The sequence below is a fragment of the Plectropomus leopardus genome, chromosome 4, assembly GCF_008729295.1.
Source record: "Plectropomus leopardus isolate mb chromosome 4, YSFRI_Pleo_2.0, whole genome shotgun sequence".
Classification (NCBI taxonomy): Eukaryota; Metazoa; Chordata; class Actinopteri; order Perciformes; family Serranidae; genus Plectropomus; species Plectropomus leopardus.
The window spans coordinates 4607412-4629267 of NC_056466.1; the positions used below are offsets into that span (position 1 = coordinate 4607412).

At 41.6% G+C, this 21856-nt stretch overlaps 1 protein-coding gene across 3 annotated transcripts; it reads left to right on the forward strand.

Annotated features, from left to right (window-relative positions):
• Positions 1 to 278: 278 nt before the first annotated feature.
• Positions 279 to 21013, forward strand: LOC121942099 (calmodulin-regulated spectrin-associated protein 3-like). Of its 3 annotated transcripts, none has more exons than XM_042485199.1 (19): positions 279 to 486; positions 7710 to 7987; positions 8369 to 8509; positions 9287 to 9373; positions 9545 to 9580; positions 10543 to 10590; positions 11589 to 11727; positions 12074 to 12213; positions 12856 to 12949; positions 13049 to 13100; positions 13392 to 13453; positions 13536 to 13566; positions 13739 to 16166; positions 16287 to 16408; positions 16526 to 16812; positions 16906 to 17005; positions 17153 to 17265; positions 17380 to 17498; positions 18633 to 21013. In XM_042485199.1, exons 1-19 carry the CDS (start codon positions 351 to 353, stop codon positions 18960 to 18962), a joined length of 4743 nt encoding a protein of 1580 aa, XP_042341133.1. In that variant the 5' UTR covers positions 279 to 350; the 3' UTR covers positions 18963 to 21013. The 3 variants fall into 3 exon arrangements, with proteins under 3 accessions (XP_042341133.1, XP_042341135.1, XP_042341134.1); XM_042485201.1 differs by having other exon boundaries at positions 13841 to 16166; XM_042485200.1 differs by lacking the exon at positions 10543 to 10590.
• Positions 21014 to 21856: the final 843 nt, after the last annotated feature.

Here is a 21856-nt window from a genome sequence, read left to right on the forward strand (position 1 = left end):
TTTCGGATTTTTTTTTTCTTCTGTGACATCCCCTATTGGCCATGATGTGACGTTCACGTGGGCGTGGAGCCAGGCGGACATCCTAATTTGTATTTTATGCCCCATATATTTGCTTTTTGATTAATTATGGGATAATATTAATCCACACGTTTCTATTTTCACTATCTCTGTTTAACTTTTGTCGTCGTCGTCTTGTCGTTATTGTTATGTTCCAGCGTGTGTCTACATCACAGGATCCTCCCTCCTCTCTCCTCCTCCTCCTTCTCCTCCTCCTCCTCCTCCTCCTCACATTTTCCCGGTGCGGTGCTGCTCCTGCTGCCTCCGTGTCGTCCGTGCGGCGCAGCGCGGCCATGGTGGACTCTCCCAGCGCGATGAAGAAAACGTTCTCGGTGCCGGAGATCAAACCGCTGGACAAGTATGACTTCAACCGGGCCAAGATCTGCGCAAGCGTGCGGTGGCTGCTGTCGAAATCGTATGGCTCTGCAGGTACAGATTCCCGTCTTTTGCTCTCATCGCTGAGGCGCAGCTGCTTGGGTGGGGCGCTTAATAATTCATCCAGCTATATATGGAGCTCTGAGTTCCACTTTGCGTTTTATTTCGAGGGGACCTCCAGCATCCATCTGCTCAGCATCCATCCTCATCCACCGCCGCTGCACTGATCATTAACCCGGTTAACCTGCGCGTCCCCTTCCAGCCTGTGCAGCTTTAACTCTGCATCTAGGTTACATATCACCAAAGCGTTTTCAGCCAATTATTGACATCAATATGATGTCTGTCAGGAGGAATCTCCTCAGTGGTGATGCATGAAGGAACTGGAGGCTGTCATCGCTGCAGTGCAACAAAGCCTTTTGTCAGGCAGGCCTGTGGAGGGGTCCACCAGAATTAAAATAACCTGCAGACACAAACCTATAAGCTATATCATCAATAATTTAATAAAATGATTGCAAAAACATGTATGGACATGTGTAGACTGGCTGTAAATGGGTCAGGACTGCATAATATTTGTGTCAGTGTTACGCACGCACGCTGTGCTATAGCGCGTGGCACTATAGTGAAGGTGACACAGTGGCTCTTATAAGACAATGGAGTGGTTTTGGTGAAAGCTGCTGCAGGTCTGTCGATAAATGCAAATGTCAAATGTACAAATGTCTACAAATTTAAGAATACGAATTATTATTGAAAAATTGCTAGAAACAATAAATAAGAAAACATATGCCTGTCAGCATTGGAATGTATATTCTCTGTAGCTAAAGACACAGTAGGTGCACAAATATAACACCAATAAGGTCTAATGCAACTCAATGTAATACCATTGAGAGAAATAAAATATAATAAGGCTCATAATGTTTAAGTTTTGTTGTATTTTATTGGATGACATCATACTGGTGCTCCTTTTTACATATGCAACTCATTAGTATTTTCACTAGCTAAACTATTTTCTTCCTATAAAATGTAAAATATATATGAATGTAAATAGATAGATAGTGAAAATGAAGGATTGTTTCCTAGAGGACAAGGTTCAGTCTTTAAATTGCTATTTTAAACATTCCAAAATCCTAAGATATATTGATTTTACAGTCATGTAAAACAGAGAAAAGCTGTAAAGATGGATGCTGGAAACAGAGAAAAACTGGCAGATTTAATAACTAACATTCATAATCAAAATTTAATGACCGTATTGTTTCATTGCTGTTTCTGTTATTTCACTCCTGTTTCTGTGGGAATGACACACTTCAGTCACAGAGCTCTATCCGTGGGTTCAGTCTCTGCTGACTAAGAGTGATGTCACACTGTGGGTTCATGCTGCAATAGTAAAGTTGCATAGGTTTGAATTATGTAATAATCCATTTTTATTTTATTTTATTTTTTTTATTGCTGTGGTAATAGCTTCTGACAGAATTTCATGTTACATTTGGGTCCGGTCAATCAGTGCGACAGGAGGGGAGATGAGCTGAAAATGTCTCAGCAGGGGAGGCTTATTGTTGTCTGTCAACTGGAAAATGCCCACTGGGTGCCTCATAGAATTTTAATGGAAGCCCTTAAGAAAATAGCACTAATAAAGCCACACGTGGGATTCATACACACTTCTGATTCAGCTAAGATTCATTTTACCTGAAACTGATGATGACTACTCAAAAATATATACAAAAAGAACTTCGTTAAGGACATTTCTTCCAGTTTTTTGTTGTTATTTTATTTATTTATTTTTATATTATCTAACATAGAGAGTGAAGAAAATCTCTGGAAAGGGCTATGGTAAATTGCTGCTGAACAGATGGTCTTTTCATAAAACTTGGTTGTCTATGCAGTAGAAAAACACAAATACTTCTGAATTTGGTGTTATATGATCAGCGAAAATAGAGAAAATGGCTGTGGCATTTGCTTTTGCTCAAGAGGCAGGAAACCTACAACTACAAGAATGCACTGTGCCACCAATAAACACTCCTGCTTGTGACATAATGCAAACTTGGCTTTTGTGACACATGAAACAATATGGCGTGTAGCCAGTAAAAAACGGTTTCGAATAAAAGCTAAACAGTACACTAAAATATGTTTCTGAAAACATTTTAGGCAAGAAATAGGCATCGCAGTTGCAGCATCTTGGTTTATATTTGATCTCTGCCGCTTAGTTTTACCATTTGATCTGAGTATTTTCATAATACAGGAAACAGTATGGCTGCAGCTTTCTATTTATAGATTCTTGTATTACAGCCAAACAGTACACTAAAATATGTTTCTGAAAACATGTTAGGCAAGAAATAGACAATACTGTAAAAGAATCTACATTTGATTCGCACTGCCTTTTGACCTGAGTTTTAGAGAGACTAGTTTAATTATGCACTTAACTCTATTTTACTATTATTGTTGGTTTGATCTGTTGTTAATTCCATTCACAGTATTTTAATTATAATTGTGCTTTGCACTTTGAATTAAAAAAATGACTAGAGAGAGAGAAAAAGAAAGGAGCAGCTCTCTCTCTCTCTCAATCCACTTACTCTTTGTGTCTGGGGTGGGGACAAGGAGCCCATAGGTTCCTTTGGTGGCAGGGCCCAGCAGTCCATGATCAGCCCCCGTCACTTCTTGGTCTGAAAGTGGAGGCCCTGAAGATGCAGATTTACTGTTTGGCTAGCAAGAAGTATTAGGTTATAAGAGAGGCGGTGAAGGTTAGGGATTAGGATAAGGGCATTGGTAAGGGTTACATCTCTTTAAATCTCCTTTATAAGGTTAATCACAGTAAAGTAATCATTTAGTCACCAGGTTGGCCGCAGCTTTACATGTCTCTCTGTTTTTGCAATAAAATGAGCAACTAAGGATGCAAAGTGCAAACATCAATCCATAGCATCCTCTGTCAGGCACGCTCTTATTTTGAAAGTCTATGTGATGATGGCGAGTACATCATGGGCGAGCAGCCGAGAGAAAGATGATGATATTACTATTATTTACTCAGGAATAAATAAGCAGTGTGGAAATGTTTTGTTTTCGGAGAAACTGCGAGTCAACCGACGGCGCACGTGACATGTAAACAAAAGCAGTACTGAGGAAAGGTGAGGTACCTGCCCGACCACCTCACTGACTTCCTGCTAACCTTAGCTGCTGTGTTTCAACAACTTTGACTGAAAAAACGTGCATGTAGACTGAAAGTCATCTGTGATTTTCTGTCAGGAGGTGCAGGGACTTAAACCAGCGGTGAGTAAGAGAAGGCATAAATAATAGTAAGTTTGTTAAGTTATGAGTAGAGGAAAAGTCTGCTAGCCGCTAAGCTAATTTCTGTCATGTAAAATGCCATAGGTTTATGTTAATAACGTTAGCATGTTGTATATGTGGGGGAAATGTGACCTACAGAAGACAGCTGTTTTGTCTGTGATCCTTGACAGTTATTATTGAGTTTTATACTAAGATCTTGCTGTTAATCCATGTTTTGAGGATGTTGGGGAAAGTTTGTCTTCAAGTCAGGCCGTCCTGAAGTTTTAGGAGAAAAGATCATGGTTAGAATTAAAATAAAACATTTTTATGAACCAGTTCTTAATTATTTCCAATTATGTTTTTTTTAATCTTTTTTGGCCAAAAGCAAAGAAAGGGTGGTAGCTTCTTCTGTAACCGATCGTGTAAATGAGCAGATAATTTAAGCTTATATAGATCGCAGGTCCCTAAATTGAAGCGAAGCAAAAACGTATCGTGGTAGACTTTGAACAGAAATACGATATAAGCAGATAGTACAAAGTATCGATATAACATGGTATCGTGATGAAACCAGTGATTTACACCCCTAAAAAAACAGTGGGACACCCAAATCCTTTTCACAAACTCTTTTATTTCAGCCAAACAGTGCGCTCAAATATGTTTTTAAAGACCTTTTAAGTGAGGCCATATATTTACACGATATCTTATATTTGATCAGAACTGTCTAGTTTTACAGTTTAATCTGAGTTTGAAGAGAGAAAAAGAGGCGCAGATTCCTGTCAAACTCCACTTCTATGCTCTTTGTGTCTGTGGTGGCGGGCTTATGAAAATGTGGAAGGATACAATCTGTAGTTTGAGCAACAGCCTGAGAGTCAGCAAAAAATTGAGCAGGGAGATCTGCATGCTGGTAAGATGGAGGAACGTCTGCCTTAGTTCATTTACATATACTGCTACATTGTTATGCTGAAAAGCTGGTTGAAATCGGCAAAGTATCCCTTTAAGTTAACTATTTCCTGACCTTTACAGACGAAACAATGAATCAAATAATTTAGAAAATAAATGACAGTGGTTTTTATCCCCAAGCATGTGTTTGTTTATTTTGTATGAGGCATGGTGGAAAGGAGATTTGAATAAGTGTCATATTATTATAATCTTAACAACTTGTATATTTTTTGGTGATTTCTACATGATCATACTCATACAATGCATACAATGTTACTCTGTTGCGCATTTTTAGTTGCATGTTTCTGTTTCGTCCCCTGATTGAATCAGCGTTTAGTTAAATGGGTTAGCTGGTTCCTGCTCTGCAGTCCAGTCTCATCGCCTCTGCTGTGATCAGGACAGAATGGCCACTTTCCCATTTCCACCATTCCCATGGTGACGGCAGTCCTATTTCCTCCCACTGCTGCAGAGTGTGAAAGGCGGAGGGTTTAACCCCAAATAGTGTGTGTCACACTGCAGTGGAGTGTGTGCTTCAACTGTTGTTTATGTAGTGACACAGATAGAGGCTGCTATTCAAATTCATATGCAGTAATTTCTCTTCTCCTCAGGATGGGAAGATGGAGTTACAGTTACATAAAGGTTACAGAGAGAAAGACAGTTGTTGCCCTCATTACGAGTCACAGTTAGATGTGTAAGGACAGATGAAGGCTTCAAGGGAACGAGGACTGACTGCAGTAGTAAATGAAAGAGATGTAGACTCTGATATTCCCTCCAATCTTCAGGATTATCCCGACTCCTTGTACAGCCTTCCAGAGATGGAATATGGGTCAGCCAGGGAAGTGTGCATTTTTTGTGTCCACAGTCTGCAAGCATCTATGAAATGACCCACTCATACTGGTCTGAGCTCCTGGCTGTGCACACCATAGATTACTTGGCACACACAAACACACACACACACACACACACACACACACACACACACAGACACAGACACACACAGACACACACAGACACACTAGTGTGGGGGACCTAGCTGAGCTGTTCATGCAGATGATGACATTATCATCTCCTGCAGCCTCCCTGCAGTCAGACGCTGTCATTGACTGTCATCTAATCTCCATAGTAGGAAAACTTTTTATCTAGGGGTTGACAGATTATGGGCCTGGCCGATTATTATATATCCTTTCTTTAACCAGGTCTCATTGAGATTTAAAATCTCTTTTTCAAGAGCGACCTTGCCACGAGGGCAGCATAAAATACTGTTACAGCAATAAATACAAGCAGACAAATACAACCATCACACATTAGAAAGAGTTAAAATGCAACACAGAACAGTCAAATACAGTAATTCAGTACTCAGTGCAATTTTCAGTTTCAGTGAGCGTGAGAGTAGCAATCACACTGACCAAAAGTGCTATTTTCTCAATCTTTTAAAGGTGACTCAAAATCCCCTGTAGTGATCAGCTCACACAGTTTAGGGTCCCTCTGAAAGTTACTCCAAGTAGAGGGGGCGGCTACTACTAGCTATTAATAATCGGTATCGGTATTGGCCCAGGAAAACCATTATCAGTCGACCCCGACTTATATCCACTGGTTATTTGGTTTTCTCTTCCAGAACTGATAATTTAGTGGGAATGCGTTTTCTCGGCAGCAGCCTGTGTGACAATTGTTAGCTTTTCCAGCTGGGACAAAGCAGTCAGAGTAGAACAATGCATGGAAGCTGACTCATGTTTCCCCATCTCCTATATCTACAGGAAAGCAAGAAATATTTTATATCTGCACTATAAACTTGATGTCTCTGTTTCTCACATGCAGCTCAGAAAACATCCTTTAGAGGATGAATGAGTCCCTCCACTCTCTCTTGATAATTATCTCTGCTTGTAGATAATGATTGAGTGGACTCTTTCAACTTCCGCCACCCACTAAAATATTAATTCTGAGCTCTTTTGAGTTCATAAGCGTGATAGTTTCTTTCCCTCTTGCAGCTCTAAGGCTGAGCAGAAGTGTTTCAGCTTCAGCAACTGCATTCATGATGCTAAGATGCTGATGTTTAGCAGGTAAAATCTTCACCATGTTCAACATCTTAGCTCAACATCTTAGCATGCTAAGAGAAAGTACAATTGATGTAAATGTCTTTACTTTTACAAATAACTGGTCATAAACCAAAGTGACCATTTGACAAATTGCAATTTTGACCCGATGATTGCACTAAGTGAAAAGTCATTCAGATTTCACGCTCTTGGAACTATGAATGTCCAGACCAATTTTCTGCGAATGCAGATCCACTGAAAAGATGTTGAAATATGTCAACTACAAAAGACTGAGCTCAAAAAAGTTATTGACAATCATTTGACATTAATCCTCTGGGCACCATGCTTACCTGTCTGACATTTCATTTCACATATGTTGTCATGGTTTAACTTCAATCCAAAAATGCCAACCTCCTGGTAATGTGGGTGAAAAAGTCAGAAAATCAGAAAAGTAGGATTTATCTTCTAAGATATGTTTTTCTTTTTTTCTTTTTTTTTTGTGGAAATCCACGAAGAAGGTCTTAAAATATTCACAAAATAAATGGAAACTTCGATCTGCAGATGGCACGAGAGCCAAATTCAAAACACCACGAAAGTTATTAAAATTAATCCTCTGGGCAATATGCACATCTGTCTTATATTTCATGTCAGTCCATCCAAACGTTGTTATGGTTTTACTAAAATCCAAATATGCTGACTTTGTGGTGGCGCTAGAGAAAAAAGTCAAGAGATCATCAAAGTCAGTAGAATTCATCCTCTTGGGAAAATGAATGTCTGCAACTTATTTCTGTGGAAATCTGTCTTGGTTTGACTGAAATCTAAAAATGTCAACCTTTCTGGTGGCGCTAGAGTCGGGGAATCAGTAAAGTCAGGAGGATCCATCCTCTGGGTAAAATGAATTTAAAACGATTTTCAAACTCCATCTAATAGTTGTTTAAATAATTCAATCTGGACCAAAGTGGTGGACCAACCGACATACCGACATTTCCATCCCCAGAGCCACCCTGCTTGTAAGGCTAAAAGCTCAACAAGACTGTCTTCTGTCTTCTCTTTCAGAAAATGTCCCTGTGGAGTTGCGGGAGCCGCTTTACAAGGACCAGTATGAACAAGACCACCTCAAGCCGGCCGTCTCCAAGCTGCTTCTCTCCCCGGAGATCTACTGCAGAGCCCAGGCCCTGCTGGCTCAGGCGCAAGGGGTCTCTCAGCCAGCGTCGCAGGGGTCCCCGGCTGATAACTCTGCGCTGCTTCAGTTCCTCATTAAGAAAGGTTTCGCTCCTAAGGTCCAGGATGCAGACGTCACTGAGGAGGACCTCAGCTCTGTCCCCATCAAAACGGTGGGTGTGTTTGTGTGTGGTGTTTGTATATATGCGTGTGTCATATGAAGATGTATGGTTCTTAGTTAAAATTTTTGTTTGATTTGCAGTGAGAGATGGAAAGAAGGAAGGGATTGAGGTGATATTTTGCAAGATTATCTCATGTCAATGTTTATCTCTAAAGTAGAATATACATATATATATATATATATATATATATATATATATATAGAGGGAGAGACAGAATAAGAGTATTTTTGTCAAAATGTGGTGGGATAAAAGTAGAAGGTATGAAAAAAATGTTGTTATCGTTGCTGATTTTGTAATTGATTAAATCCGTCTCCATGGGTACAGAGACCATCAGGTCAGATGGTTAAATTGTCCCTCTTGTGATTAATGCAGAAAGCCCACCTCGCCCTGATTGACGCTCTGATGACGCTGGTCGCCAAAGAGGCGGTGGGCAGGGTGAAGATGGCGGCGGAGGCGGAGCAGATGGGTGTCGGGGCTCCATGGGAGAATGCTCTGCTCTTCTGGGTCAACAGGGTGAGACCACAAAATCAGTTAGTTCTTTGATAAAAGGACAGGGTCACTTTTTTGAACACTTATTTAAAATGTAGTTTACCGAAACATTTACTCAACATGACGGCACTGACAGCCTCAGCAGTGAGAACCAATCTGCTGCAGCTTCTATTTTGGGATGTTTGAGCCTTCAAAACCATAAGAAATATGATTTTTGGGAGCTCAGTAGAGTTCTCAATACAAATTATACCAAAAAGCATGCTTTCTATAAGACCTAACTATGCAAATGATCAGTTTTTGGTGTGGAGTTAGCCCAGAGTAAAAGTAAATAAAACCAGATAGAACGCACTGTTTTTACCTTCTTTTTATCATCAGACCGTTGTTGGTACAGGTGTCTCTCCGTCCTGTGAGCTACTGAAAAGTAGCTCTTTTTTGAAGACCTTAACAGTTACCTCATTGGCCTGCCTAATGAAGAACTGCAGCTGTATAATGAATTATATGCATGATTACTAACGATGAAAGCAAGAAATAATGGGGCAAGCAATACTTGGACCTGTACGCAGTGAAACACAATTATCTATTATGAATTTTCCATTCATGTTGGGCCTTATTGGCCATATTGCTTCAGTTTTTTTAACATTTTTTCATATTTATATACTGTGTATACTTAGTTTTATCCTTTATATAGGATTTACTTGCCTGTGTGTCATTGTTTGATTCTGAAGATCACAGTTACCCTTTAATCATATATTTAATATTTTGGTTGTTGTCATTTGAACTTTTTCTTTTAACTTCGTGCAGCTCAACCAGAAGTTAAGAGAAGTCACAGAAGAAGAAGAGCCCACCAAGTCGCAGACATGCACAGACATGCAGCCTGCTCAGGAAAATGTGAGAAAACAAAACACACACACTGACACACACGTGCATGATGTTTTGCTATGATGCAGCTGTCTCTCATACTGTAGCTGCGTTGCTGAAGCTTCTAACATCAACCTTGCTCTGCTTTTCTGTTCTCTCCCCCCTGATTTTGTCTCTGTCATGCTTTGCTCTCCCTGGCAGTGTCAATCCAACCGTTGGTACTGGAAACTAGTCCCCGTAAGTGTTCTCCTCTCCCGTCTATCTTCCTGTCTGTCCATCTGCTATGGCTGACATTATTGTGCCTGCTGGAGATGCCTCACGTAACTCTTATCTGTCTCGTTATGAAAAGTGCCTTAGCGTTTGATGTCTGTAAAATATATGCTGACCTTTTTTCTAACTGACTCTTTAGAGATGTCCTGTAACTGCTTTATTATGATGACCAGATGATGTTTTGGACATTTGGGTGTTTATGACTTTGTTACATTCAGTCATTAGTTTCATCTCAAACTGCCCAGATTATCAGAATGGAGGGGGGGGGAGATGTTGGAGAGGAGGGAGGGGGGTGAAATTACTCCCTCACTGATTATTAATCCTCTGAAACCTGGATCGACGCCACTTTTCTTGTGGTGCTCTCAGATGCGTTTGACAAGTATTAAAACCTCTGAACTCTGAACAAATTGTTTTGAATTCTTTCAAAAACATGGTGGATAAAAAAATGAACAACTTGGTAAGAAATGTCCCACAAATTGCAAGAAATTTGTAGATTTAGAAAATTAATTGAAATTTGAAAAAAACAAAACCCTGAGAAAAATATTCAGAGAACTATATGTATAATCGTCATAATTTTAAAATTATTTTAGGATTTATTATCATTCTCAAGCAGTTTTTTTTCAAGTAATTTCTTTAAAAAAATCTCTCTTTCCAGTTTTTTTATTTTTATTTTTTAACTTATTTTCAATTTAAAAAAATGTACTTTTTCCTAATTTCTTGTTAATTTTGAATAATTGCTCCTCAAGTTTCTCATTGCCTTCCCATGTTTTTGAAAGAAATATGCGCCCCCTTTGATTGTCCCCTTCCTTTCCTCCTCCTTTGACTCCTCTCTCCCTGAGCGGTGACTTTGTGGTGTGGCGGTTCCCATGATTACCGGCCCCTTTGTCATTTATACTTGTTTCCCTCTCTCTGCCATCCCCCCCATCCAGCATGCTATCGCTTTTTGTTTGAAGGAGTCGGGGAATAAGCCGCCTGTGGTAACGTATAACACCTCGCTCTTTTTCACACCATCATCCTCCACGTCTCCCATAGCAACGCACTCGACTATCAGACTGACCAATCGCCACACCTCCTCCACACTGACTGACTGACTGACAGACCGCAAACTAATCACTATTCCAACCCCGAGGTTGGATGGATTAATAAGAACTCATTAACTATTACCAGTATGTATCCATTTTTATCTGCTGCTTTTCTTTATAGTGGGTGTTACAAAGCCATGTTATAGGAGGCATTATGAGACTGGATGCTGTTCTTTGATGCAGAACTTTTCACCTCCTCCAACAAGGCTGCGTAACATTCAGCAGCTGATGCACCTGCAGCGTTTGTTTTGTGTTGGATCCTTTTGGGTGTATTTTATCTCTTGTGCACATTAAAAGAGTGATGCAGTGTTTCACTTTGATAAAATTCACTTTTTTTTCTCATCTGATTATGTATTTTTTACGTGATCAGAATTGAAGGCTCACAGTGTCGTCAGTGCCTGTTTCTGCTGCATGGACACCGGAGGACAAACGTTTCATTTTCACTAATAATCACTCACATTTTTCTACCCATAGTTGTTTTTTCATTAATCTATGTTTTTTTTCCCTTTTTGCAATTTTTTTAACCTTTGCACTGCAACTTATGGTTAATGTGTGTGTGCAGATGTTTCTTAATTGAGGCATCACTGGTCTTGCGCTTTTTTTCTGTGGATTTCCTTCTCTGCAATTTTCCTGGAGTTTGGCTGCTTTTATAGTTTGATTTGATGGTTTTATTTGTTGTCTGAAAGAGGGACACTTCTGGCTGGTTGTACATTTCTTTTGTCTTGGGTTCTAACTATCTTAAATATGATGTATTTGTAATTTCTGCCATATGATCCTTCCTCTCTTCCCCTCACTTGCCCATTTGCTGTTTCTGTTTCTGTCTTTGCAAAAACGCCTCCTCTTTTTACCCTCTTCTCTCTCCTTCTCCTCCTTCCCTCTCCTTTCCTCTGTAGATTCGCTATAGGAAGGACAAAGTGCAGTCTAAGCTGACTCCTACTTTCCCCCTGGTCTCTGCGGTCAAAGATCTGTCTAATGGTTGCGCTATAGCTGCTACATTGCACTACTACTGCCCCAGCTTGCTGCCTCTAGAGGGTATACACATGCACTCAAACACACAAGCATACTTGTAATGTACACTTTTGATGTTGAAATATTTATTTTAGCTGATGTATGCAGCCACACACTAATCATCTGAAATTATGGCCCAAAGAAAAAGGTTTCCAATGAATCTTATGTTCACTAGAAGAGCAATACTCTGAACTTCTTGTTGCTATACCTACGCATTTATTTTTGACACTTAATAGTAGTATACGTGATACATTTTGCTGTATCTACAATGAGTCAAAAAGTGCTTGATTGCCACTTCCAAGTGACACAAGCTTATTCACCTTACATGCTGCATACTTATAATTATGAATTCTTCCGTTGCTCCTTCCAGATGTGTGTCTGAAGGACACCATGTCAGTGGCTGACAGTCTGTACAACCTGCAGCTCATCAGAGAGTTTTGCGAGAGCAGTTTACAGAGCTGCTGTCCCCTCGCTGTGGAGGACCTGCTCTACGCTCCACCCGTCCTGCATGTAAGCATTATGACATTTACACTGCAATTAATACACTAAAGATGCATCATTACAGTTAGTGTGAGGAGTACAGAATATGGATGGAAAATGAGGCATGCACATAAGTGTTTAATGCAGTGCAAACAGGATTTCAGCCTGGGTGTTGTAGTTATTCTTCATTGCTGGGGTAGGCAGTTTTCAGGAAAAGGGGAAGAAAGGGGAGAATTTGAAAATACGCCCTCCTCCTGCAGTGACAACTTTTTCTGCAGGATTTTGCGCCACTGAATCATGCTTTTACCATCTGAGGGGAAGTGCAGGTGCATTTGCTTTTGTAGCAGCCAGTGGAAACCTCCTGTTTCTTACGTCACGGGCTAGGTTTTCTAAAGACGACAAACAGAGCCAAGAGGAGGTGCAGAAGTCTAGTTTTCTCTCAGTATACTTGAATTACATGTACTGAAAGGTTATTATGGGATTTTTGCCCACTGACATCAAAATAAAACTGCCCACCCCAGCTGTGAAATGTTGACAGACCACTTTCCAAGTAGCATCCTGTTGCTCTTTGGGATGATGCCACTGAAGTGACAAAGATTTTTGCTTATTTTGCATTTTGTAATCCCTCCACATGTGAATCCCCATGGTAACCTAATATGCTTTTCTCCTCAGTTGAACATCATGAGCTTCATAGCTGAGTTGCTGGAGTGGTTTGAGATTAAGAAGCCTGATTTTGTCAAGCCCATTCAACCCATTGATCTTACAGGTCTGTGACTTGACAAGACACTACAGTAATGAGAATATTTCTGTTTATATTGGCTAACGCGATCAGCCTCTGAAAAGGCAGTGTTTCCTTGTATTTCAGATGTATCAGGGTTACTAGACTGTACAAGTCCTGTCAGTGGGAACAGCAACAGGTAAAATCATCTGCCCACACAAAGACGGTCAGGGTATAAAAATCAGGCATGATCTTACCAATCTGATTGTTAAATCTGTCCCAAACCAATCTGAACCAAAACTGCAAAAGTATTTCTTGAGACAAAATCTGATCAAAATTAAAATATACTTGAGAAATGTTAGTGAAATAAGACCTGGTTCAGGCTTAGAATCAAAGCTGGAACATGCGTACACTATTGTGAAATGTTACATTTCCATTTGTTTTCATAAGAGTTGTGAATGACGGCATTTTATTGTATTTTTCATTTCAGTGGTTCTCCTTCCTACATCTTCAAACAGCCCTTTGTACCAATCTCTTCCCCAGTGTCACCAGGTAAGAATTAGACAGAAATACACACAGTGTTTTATTGATTCAAAATAGACTTTTTGACATTTTTTTTTATCCGTCTTTCTAGAACACAAAAGTTGGACAAAGAAACAAATCAGGTAGTTATACTTCAAAAGTTCATGCGATTTCTATAGTAGATGTGCTACATTCATATTTTATCTTACTTTTTCAAATCTTCTTACTTTGGCTTCCGTGGTTTCTGCTTTACCATTCATGTTGGCACATCCCATTCATTTGTCCATCCCTTCATCACCATCCACCTCTCCGCAGTCGTCCCCTGTCCGCAGTGACTTTCAGCATCCCATTTGGGCTGGACAGTGATGTTGACATTGTCATGGGAAACCCAATAGATTCTGTCTTTCGCTCCGTCAGCAATGACAGCCTAACCACCGGCATCCCTGCAATGACTTCACCGGTCCCATACAGCCCTCCAGAGGAACTCAGCCACCTGGTCAGCGCTTCTGCTCCATCGCAGCGCTCTTCCTGGGGCCCTTATGCGCACACAATGCCACTAGGAGAGTTGCCGACCATCGAGGAGGCACGACAGGTGGTTCATTCTCCAGGCAGCAAAGATCGGAAGAAAGGAAGGATAGCAGAGAAAGGTGAAAGAGGAGTGTTGGGAGGAAGGCAAGAGCCCAGATTACGTCCCGAAGGAGCCCCTGCTGGTTTCTTTCTACACTCCCCTGAGGAGGTTAATTCCCAGCTCAGCAGCTCTGCTCCCTGTCGCTCTGGAGTCCTCTGCCGGCCTGTTGGTGGAGAGGTGGGCAACACTGAAAGGCAAGGAAGGGCGGAGAGGAGGGAGAGATCAGGACGCAGCTCCGATATGTCACGTGATGACGACTCTGTTTTGCGTGATGGTAGCGTTGACTCCTCTGAAGCATCTGATGACACCCCTAGAAACGCCCCAGGTAATATTCGACCCAGTAACAATCGCCAGGGAAACAACAGCACCAGCAACAGTCCTCGCATGACAAGTTTTGCTGAGCGACGAGACAGCAGAAAGAGACATTCTGCTGCTCCCGGGGAGGAGTCGGCGTCTGCTCCAACCCCGACAACTCCAGGAACTCCACATACACCCTCCACCCCAGCAGGGGCACCTGGCCGCCAGGACAGCCCAGGTCCCAGAGGCCCTGAACCAGGCTCTGAAGCCTGGGAGTTGGGGGCTCGTCTGGAGGAAAAACGCAAAAGCATTGAAGCCCAAAAAAGACGCATCGAAGCAATCTTTGCCAAGCACAGACAGAGGCTTGGAAAAACTGCTTTTCTTCAACTAAAAAGAGACCAAGGAGAGGGAGGAGGAGAGGGAGCAGAGGTGGATAATCTCACCCTGGAGGAGCGTCTCACTTGCATGGAGGAGCAACTGAAACAGGAGGAGGAGAGGGAAGACAAGGAAAAGAAGGAGAAAGAAAAGGATGGAGAGGTGGAGAAAGAGAAGCCATCTGTTTCCAATCCTCCTCGGTTAGAGAAGCAGGTCACATTCTCTATTGAAAGTAAAAAAGGAGCAGAGAAAGGAGGTGAAGCAGTCTTGGTGGAGTGCAATGAAGTGGTGCAGAAACTGAGTGAAGCTCTACAATCACTACAAAAGGACATGCAGAAACTTACAGAGCAGCAACAGCAGCTCATGAGCAACCAAAGACCTCGAAATACACCCAGAACTGCTCCAAAATCAGCACCTAGAAGTACCACCAAAACACCACCCAAAACTCCTCCTCACACCCCAACAAAGACACCACCAAGAACCCCGACAAAGACTTCTACAAAGAGTGCCAGTAAAGCCTGGGTGATTCCAGGCCCCAGTACCCCCGCTGCCTCCTCCCCATCACGGCGTTCTCACCCTGTTACCTCCCCAAAGACTATCATCTCCTCCTCTTGCCCAGCTCCTCGCACCAAGATCCACTCGTCCTCCACTCCCCGTAGCCCAAAGCACCACCCGCGTGCCCATCATCAGCCTCATCCAAGGCCTTCCGAACTCAAGTTCCCCCCGCTCAACCGTGTCTTGGCACCAACCCAGAATGTGGACACCCTACCTCACTTGCGGCGTGTGTCCCCCAGCAAGTGTCAGGTTCAGACCTCTTCTTCCTTCCGCATCGGTGGCCCTCGGACTCCTCAAGAGTCTCCTCAGCCTACCCAGCAGCCACAGCCTGAGGAGAGCACCTCCGATACAGCCTCTAGTGAGACACCAACTCAGTTCAGCCTGGAGCTGGAGCAGGAGGACACGGAGGCTGTAGGAGGGCTGCCTGTCTTACCACAGCCTGGCCAAGATTGTCCAAGAGCTGCTGGTGGGAGCAGCTCCGGCGCTCCTTCTGAGTGCTCATTTGAGAGCGAGACTTTGTCCCTTTCTGCTGCATTCAGCGCAATAGGTGAAGGCAGGAGAGGTGGAGGTGCAGACAAACGCAGCCTCCTTGAGGTCTCGCTGTCATCTCTTGGAGGGCCAGAGGGGGGCAGTGATGAACCAACTGATGAAGGGCAAGAGTTTTCCTCCGATTCCATGAGCGACCACACAGAATCTGCTGCGGAACCTGCAAGAGAACTTGCAGCAGAACCCCTAGACCCCATAGAGCAGCTGAATCTGGCTACAGAAGCCGGCAATTCGCCAGAACAACAGGGTGAATCGGAAGGAGAACAGACAAAAATGGTTTTGGAACCAGCTGGAGAGCAGAAGGAGTCTGGGACAAGAGGAGGAATTGGATTCGTCTTTCAGGTTAGTGCTTGCAGAAAGAGATGAAACGGAAATTTTTCTTTGCATGTACATAAAAATAATAATTATATCATGATTCTGCCATGACTGGTTTTATATGATTTTGTGCTTGCAATGTTGTAGGAGGAAGTGCGTAGTGAGGAGGAGATGGCCCAGCGTAGAGCTTTACTGTTGGAAAAACAGCAGAAGAGAGCTGAGGAGCTGAAGAGGAGGAGACAGTGGAATGAGCAAGAAAGGGAAAACAGGTAACAAACACACTTATGATTGCTAATCAAGTTTTTTTTTGCATTGCTTTATAAGTTTCTAAACTAAGTCCACAGCTGAGCTGAACACATGTAAAAGTAATCCTTCTTGATTTTCAGGCCAGCACCCTCAGACAAAAGAATGGTATCTCCCTCCAAAACACCTCCTGCAGGCACGACCTCACCTTTGCTCACACCTCCTGCTACACCAGCCCGCCGGGGAGAGTTCACGCGAGGGGAGTACACACGACGGCATCAACTCAGGTTAATGGAGGACTTGGACAAAGTGCTTCGGCAGAAAACGACCACTCAAGGAAAATCTTCCACTAAGAAAACCCGCTCCCGTCCTCGCAGCATGACCAGGGAGGAAACACAGCTGTCTCTGAGTCCAGCCAAAGGAACAACAGGTAAAATCATAAGTTAGAAGTTCTAAATGAAAATAAATAGTTAGCAGATTATTTCAAAACTGTTTTAATGTCTTAACATTTATGTTTCTTCAGGCTCTAAGTTGACCAAAGTCTACTCTAACTCCTCCCTCAACCTGACAGCCACAGATGAGCCAGGAAGCAGATGTGGTGGCCGCACTAAGAAACCGCCAAGGTACTTTTATAGTGCTAATACAGTAATGTGCTAACATTAGCATAATACCTTCCTCGATGTTACGGGTAAAATTTAGTTCTACTGTTTGTTCTAATACAGATATGAGGGGAGGGGCTGTTTGCTCATTGTGTGATATCTCTCCAACAGCCGCCCTGATTCACCATCAGGATGTGTGACACCGAGCAAACTGGCAAATCAGAACGGAGATAAGGACTGGGAGTCTGGTTCCAATGGAACATCGCCCGCCCCAGAATACACAGGTGCAGTACTATACAGTATCCCTCAGTTCTTGAGAATTCGTATGCATTGCCAAAATGCCTACACTTGTAGACACGGGTTAACATTAACAGGTGATCCCGTTTTTATATTTGCAGGTCCAAAGCTCTTCAAAGAACCAAGCTTCAAGTCCAACAAATTCATCATTCACAACGCTCTCTCTCGCTGCTGTCTTGCTGGAAAGGTCAACGAGACACAGAAGAACAAAATAGTTGAGGTAAGTGATTCATTTTACTTTTCTATGAGCCCCTTTTTTTCCTCCACAGAAAAATACAAGGCATTTGTTGAAGTCTGTTGTTACATTTGAGCATCAATGGGTTACTTGCCTGCAATAGTGGAAGAAATACTCTGATCATTTACCGTAGTAAAGCATCTAAAATCCTACTTAAAAGAATACTTCACCCACAAACTGATCATTTGTATATCAGTTACCCACCACTTAACCTCGATTTTTTGACGAATACTTCAGTTTTTCTCAAATGCGTCCACAGTGAGCAGAGGATTCAAGAAAGTAAACGTTCTGAAAGAACTGAAGGGAAGGGGGACCACCTTTAACACCAACAAAACTTTATCAAAATATCCATTCGCAAACTTTCACACAACTGATGCAGTATAATCTATGTCTCACTTATCCAGCCGTATGCCCAGTACTTCCCAAAGACAGGCGTTTTCGCTAAAACGATACAATGTAAAAACTTCCACCTACAAGCAGCGGGCATTAAACGTGCCTGGGCATATGCGTTCAAATGTAGTTGCATGCATGCTACTTGGCAGTGCACGAGACTGTTTGTACTGATGTGTTTATAACCGTAATGTTTTTGCAAAACTGCATGTGTTTGGGAAGCACAATAACTGCATAAATGAGACTTGCATAATGCTTCACGAGTTTTGTGAGTGTTTGCAAATAAATGTTTTATATGTTTTTAATAGTTTTGCTGTTGTTAAATGTGGTCCCCCTTTACTTCAATTTATAAAGAATTTTCACCTTTTTTGGATTCTCTGTCAACCTTGGAGGCATGTGAGAAAAGCAAAGTTTTCTTTTCAAATCTAAAGTAACACGTAATGAGTAATTGTTCTACACTTACTCATTTTGGGAGTGAAGTAGTAAGTAAAAGTACAAACGCATAGCATTTGTTAATATTCAAGCATCAACACATGAGCAGCTTTTCATGACTGCAGCTGGTGGAGCTAGTCTAAACTACTTTTTATACTGTTAGCAAGTTTAGTCCCGTGGTCCAATACTGTATGTACTTGGTCACTTTCCACCACTACTTGCATGTCTGAAGATCATACATGCACACACAGACAATATGAATTTTTGCACTCTTCTCCCACCACCTTCCAATCTCAGGAAATGGAGAAAAGTCCCGCCAACCACTTCCTAATCCTCTTCCGCGATTCCAGCTGCCAGTTCAGGGGCGTTTACACCATGAATCCTGACTCACAGGAGCTGGTGCGATTGGCTGGTGTGGGTCCACGGACAATTGGCTCCACCCAGGTGGAATCCATCTACAAATACAGTTCAGACAGGAAGCAGTTTTGTGCCATCCCCTCTAAAACCATGGGCATGACTGTGGACGCCTTCACCATCCCCGGCCATCTTTGGCACGGAGGAGGCGCAGCAGGAGGAGGAGGAAGCAGGAGAGCAAGCATTACTAAGAAGGCTGTTATTTCCAAGTGAGGAACATAACACATCACAGTGACAGGCCATTAAACGAAACACCGTCATCTCACTGTAATTATAGTGAAAACTGTAGTCAGATATGAAAAGCGGTTATTTATATGCACACAGATGAGTTTTCAGCCGTGTGTGCATACATACACCTTACCTTTCTTGCCCGTGGATTTACTAGAAATACAAAATGTTAAAAAATCTTTTGTACTCCCCCCTTAATGTGCATGGAAATGTTAACAGCGCAGTTTTCTCCTCCTAAACAAAAAAATAGAGACACACTCATATCTCAGTCTACAGAGGAAGGTTTTGTAAAATGTTCAGTTACTTGCACAAGGAAGAGGAACTTTTAAAAAGTCTCATTACTTATACTTTCATTGTTTGAAGTACAAAATAGACTTTTTTTTCTTTAAGGAGAATTATTAAGTTGTTTATTGAAAAACACTGACTTTAGTAAGACACATGATAACAGTTTGTTCACTCTGGTTCTCTGTTCTCTGAAGTAGAACACCAGTTTTATACATTAAGCCAAACAACAGAGAAAATGCCTTCTCGTGTCAGAATGACTGGCAGGACTTTTGTTTTGTACAATATTCGAGGTAATTCTACCAACAACTGTTGGTAGGTGAATGAAAGCACATCGGTTTTGAAAATTAAAGATAGCCATAACTGTGTGATGCAGAGAGCAGATGTGAACTCAAAGATCTGTAAATGTGTCAGTGGTTTTCAGACATGATTTCCACAGCATCATTGGATGTTTACTATACATGGTATAAGCTTATTTCAAAATAATATCACAGTGAAGACTTGTGGTTTGATGAAACTATGTTGATAATGGGTATACGTATGAGCATCAGATGCCAGTTAAACAACTGATAGTTTATGGCATCCTGAGAATGATAATGTGTCATGCCAAGCTTACATTTAGAAGTACCTGCATTGTTGCGCTCTTCAGTGGGGATGGGTTCCGACAGCTGGTTCCATTTTTGTATCTAATTCTGAATTGGTAAAATTTCTAGATTTTCTGCAGCCACCGAATCTCTTATTGAGTCTTTCATCTATGATCTCTCTTAACCTCTTTTAACTCTTTCTGACAACACAGACATGAAGAGAAAGAAAGAAAGAAAGATAGAAAAACTATTCATATCCTCTAACACTATCAATACTATTGATAGGGTCAATAGTTCTCCTCCCTGTCACCCTCCTTCCCCTCTCACTGCTCCAGCTCTGCCACAAAACAGACATGCCAATAACACTGACAAACGGGTTTGCACCGCTGGCGGATCCCCTGGGGAAGGAGCGCGGGGAAGCAGCAATGTACCCCTCTAGTGCCCTCCCGCCAGGGTCAAGCCGCCAGCCCACACAGAGAGACACAGTTACAAACTAAGATATATTTTAAACTCCTTCAAGCTGTCCATCACCCCAAGATACAGAAAAAAAAGTTTAAACCTAACCTAACCCTAACCCTGGCTGAGTGAACCGGTGAGCTTAAACATTGTGTGAGGGTACTTATGACAAAGGCAATAATGACAAGTCACTTGCTTAAATAATTATCTACCATCTGTTGTAGTAAGCACTTTTTTGATAATTTGGAAAGGACATGTGCATTAGCCATCTAACATTAAGTGCTTCATGCATTTAGAGAAATTGGTGTTTTAGCTGATGCTTTGCTGAGCGATAAAGTGGCTTCTGTAGCTGCAGTTTAGCCCCCCAATAAGTAGCAATCACTGTTATTCCCCACAGCAAGAGATAAAAATGGGGGGTTAATACATTTAAGAAATGTTGAGGAGCAGTGATGAAAGCCACACATCATTCCAGCACAGTGGTATAAAAATTATACTAAGTGCAAGAACAAAACAAAACTATAAACTTCTACATACATATTTGTAAAGACATCATCTCCCACCAAGCGAACTTCATGTCAAGATTCGCTAAGCAAATTCAGACCTGGATTCAGATGTGCGAAAGGCTATCGAGCCCCATTCCTACATTTGGAAGAGTGCAGACAGTTAATTTGGTGTATTTCAGACCAGCATTCATGTATGAAATAACAAACTGGATTAAACTCCACTGATCAAGCTGTTTCTCTTTTGTTCTTTATTCCTACACTCTTTGCCATCCCTCACTCTCGGTTTGGTTTTTCATGTACTTCGTGGTTTTCTGTTTTTGTGTACTGACAAACAAGATGTTGTTGAGAGTAAGTACGATAAAATGCTTTTTATCCAATGGCCACTTGAGGCAGGCTCCAAAATCAAGACAATTCTGAAAGACACTAAAATGTCCAAATTTAAAGTATAAACATTTTTACAGCCTGGTAAAAAAAAAAAAAAAGTTCTCAATGGATAATTTCCCCGTTCTTGGCAACTGTACAGGGGACACATTTTTATATAACTTATTTATGTATAACCTGTTTAAAGTGTTAAAGTTGTGGTCACCTCAAGTGACATCTGGCTGCAAAAATCCAAGATGGCCAAAACCAAAAAATGCCATACTCTAGACTTTAAAACAGAGGTTCATAAGGCAGTGGTTACATCATGATGCCTACATCCATTACTTTTTTTCTACAGTGACATTTTTGGATGGAGGTCTATACCATGACAATATGATGCCTTTTTAGATGAAATACTTACCTATAACTTTTTCATGCCATTTTAGATGACAGACAATACAATGACGTGTTCATGCTATTTTGGACAATATACTATTCTATCACATTTCGATGCGATTTTCAACCAAATACTATAATATCACTTTTCAAAACACATACTGTACTATGACTTTTTTAATGCTATTTTGGACAGCGAACTATACAAAGACTTTTGGGAGGTTTGATTCACAATCCATATTTTGGTGTTTTATTGCCATTTTTTTTTCCAAATTCTATGCCATGGCGTTTGTCAGCA

What these genes read in the sequence shown, in the direction of transcription:
- LOC121942099 (XM_042485199.1), top strand. Translation starts at nt 351, where the DNA reads ATGGTGGACTCTCCCAGCGCGATGAAGAAAACGTTCTCGGTGCCGGAG. An exon ending in TGCTCTTCTGGGTCAACAGG is followed by an intron (nt 8,510 to 9,286) that starts GTGAGACCACAA and finishes AACTTCGTGCAG; the next exon opens with CTCAACCAGAAGTTAAGAGA. An exon ending in GTCAGTGGGAACAGCAACAG is followed by an intron (nt 13,101 to 13,391) that starts GTAAAATCATCT and finishes TTTTCATTTCAG; the next exon opens with TGGTTCTCCTTCCTACATCT.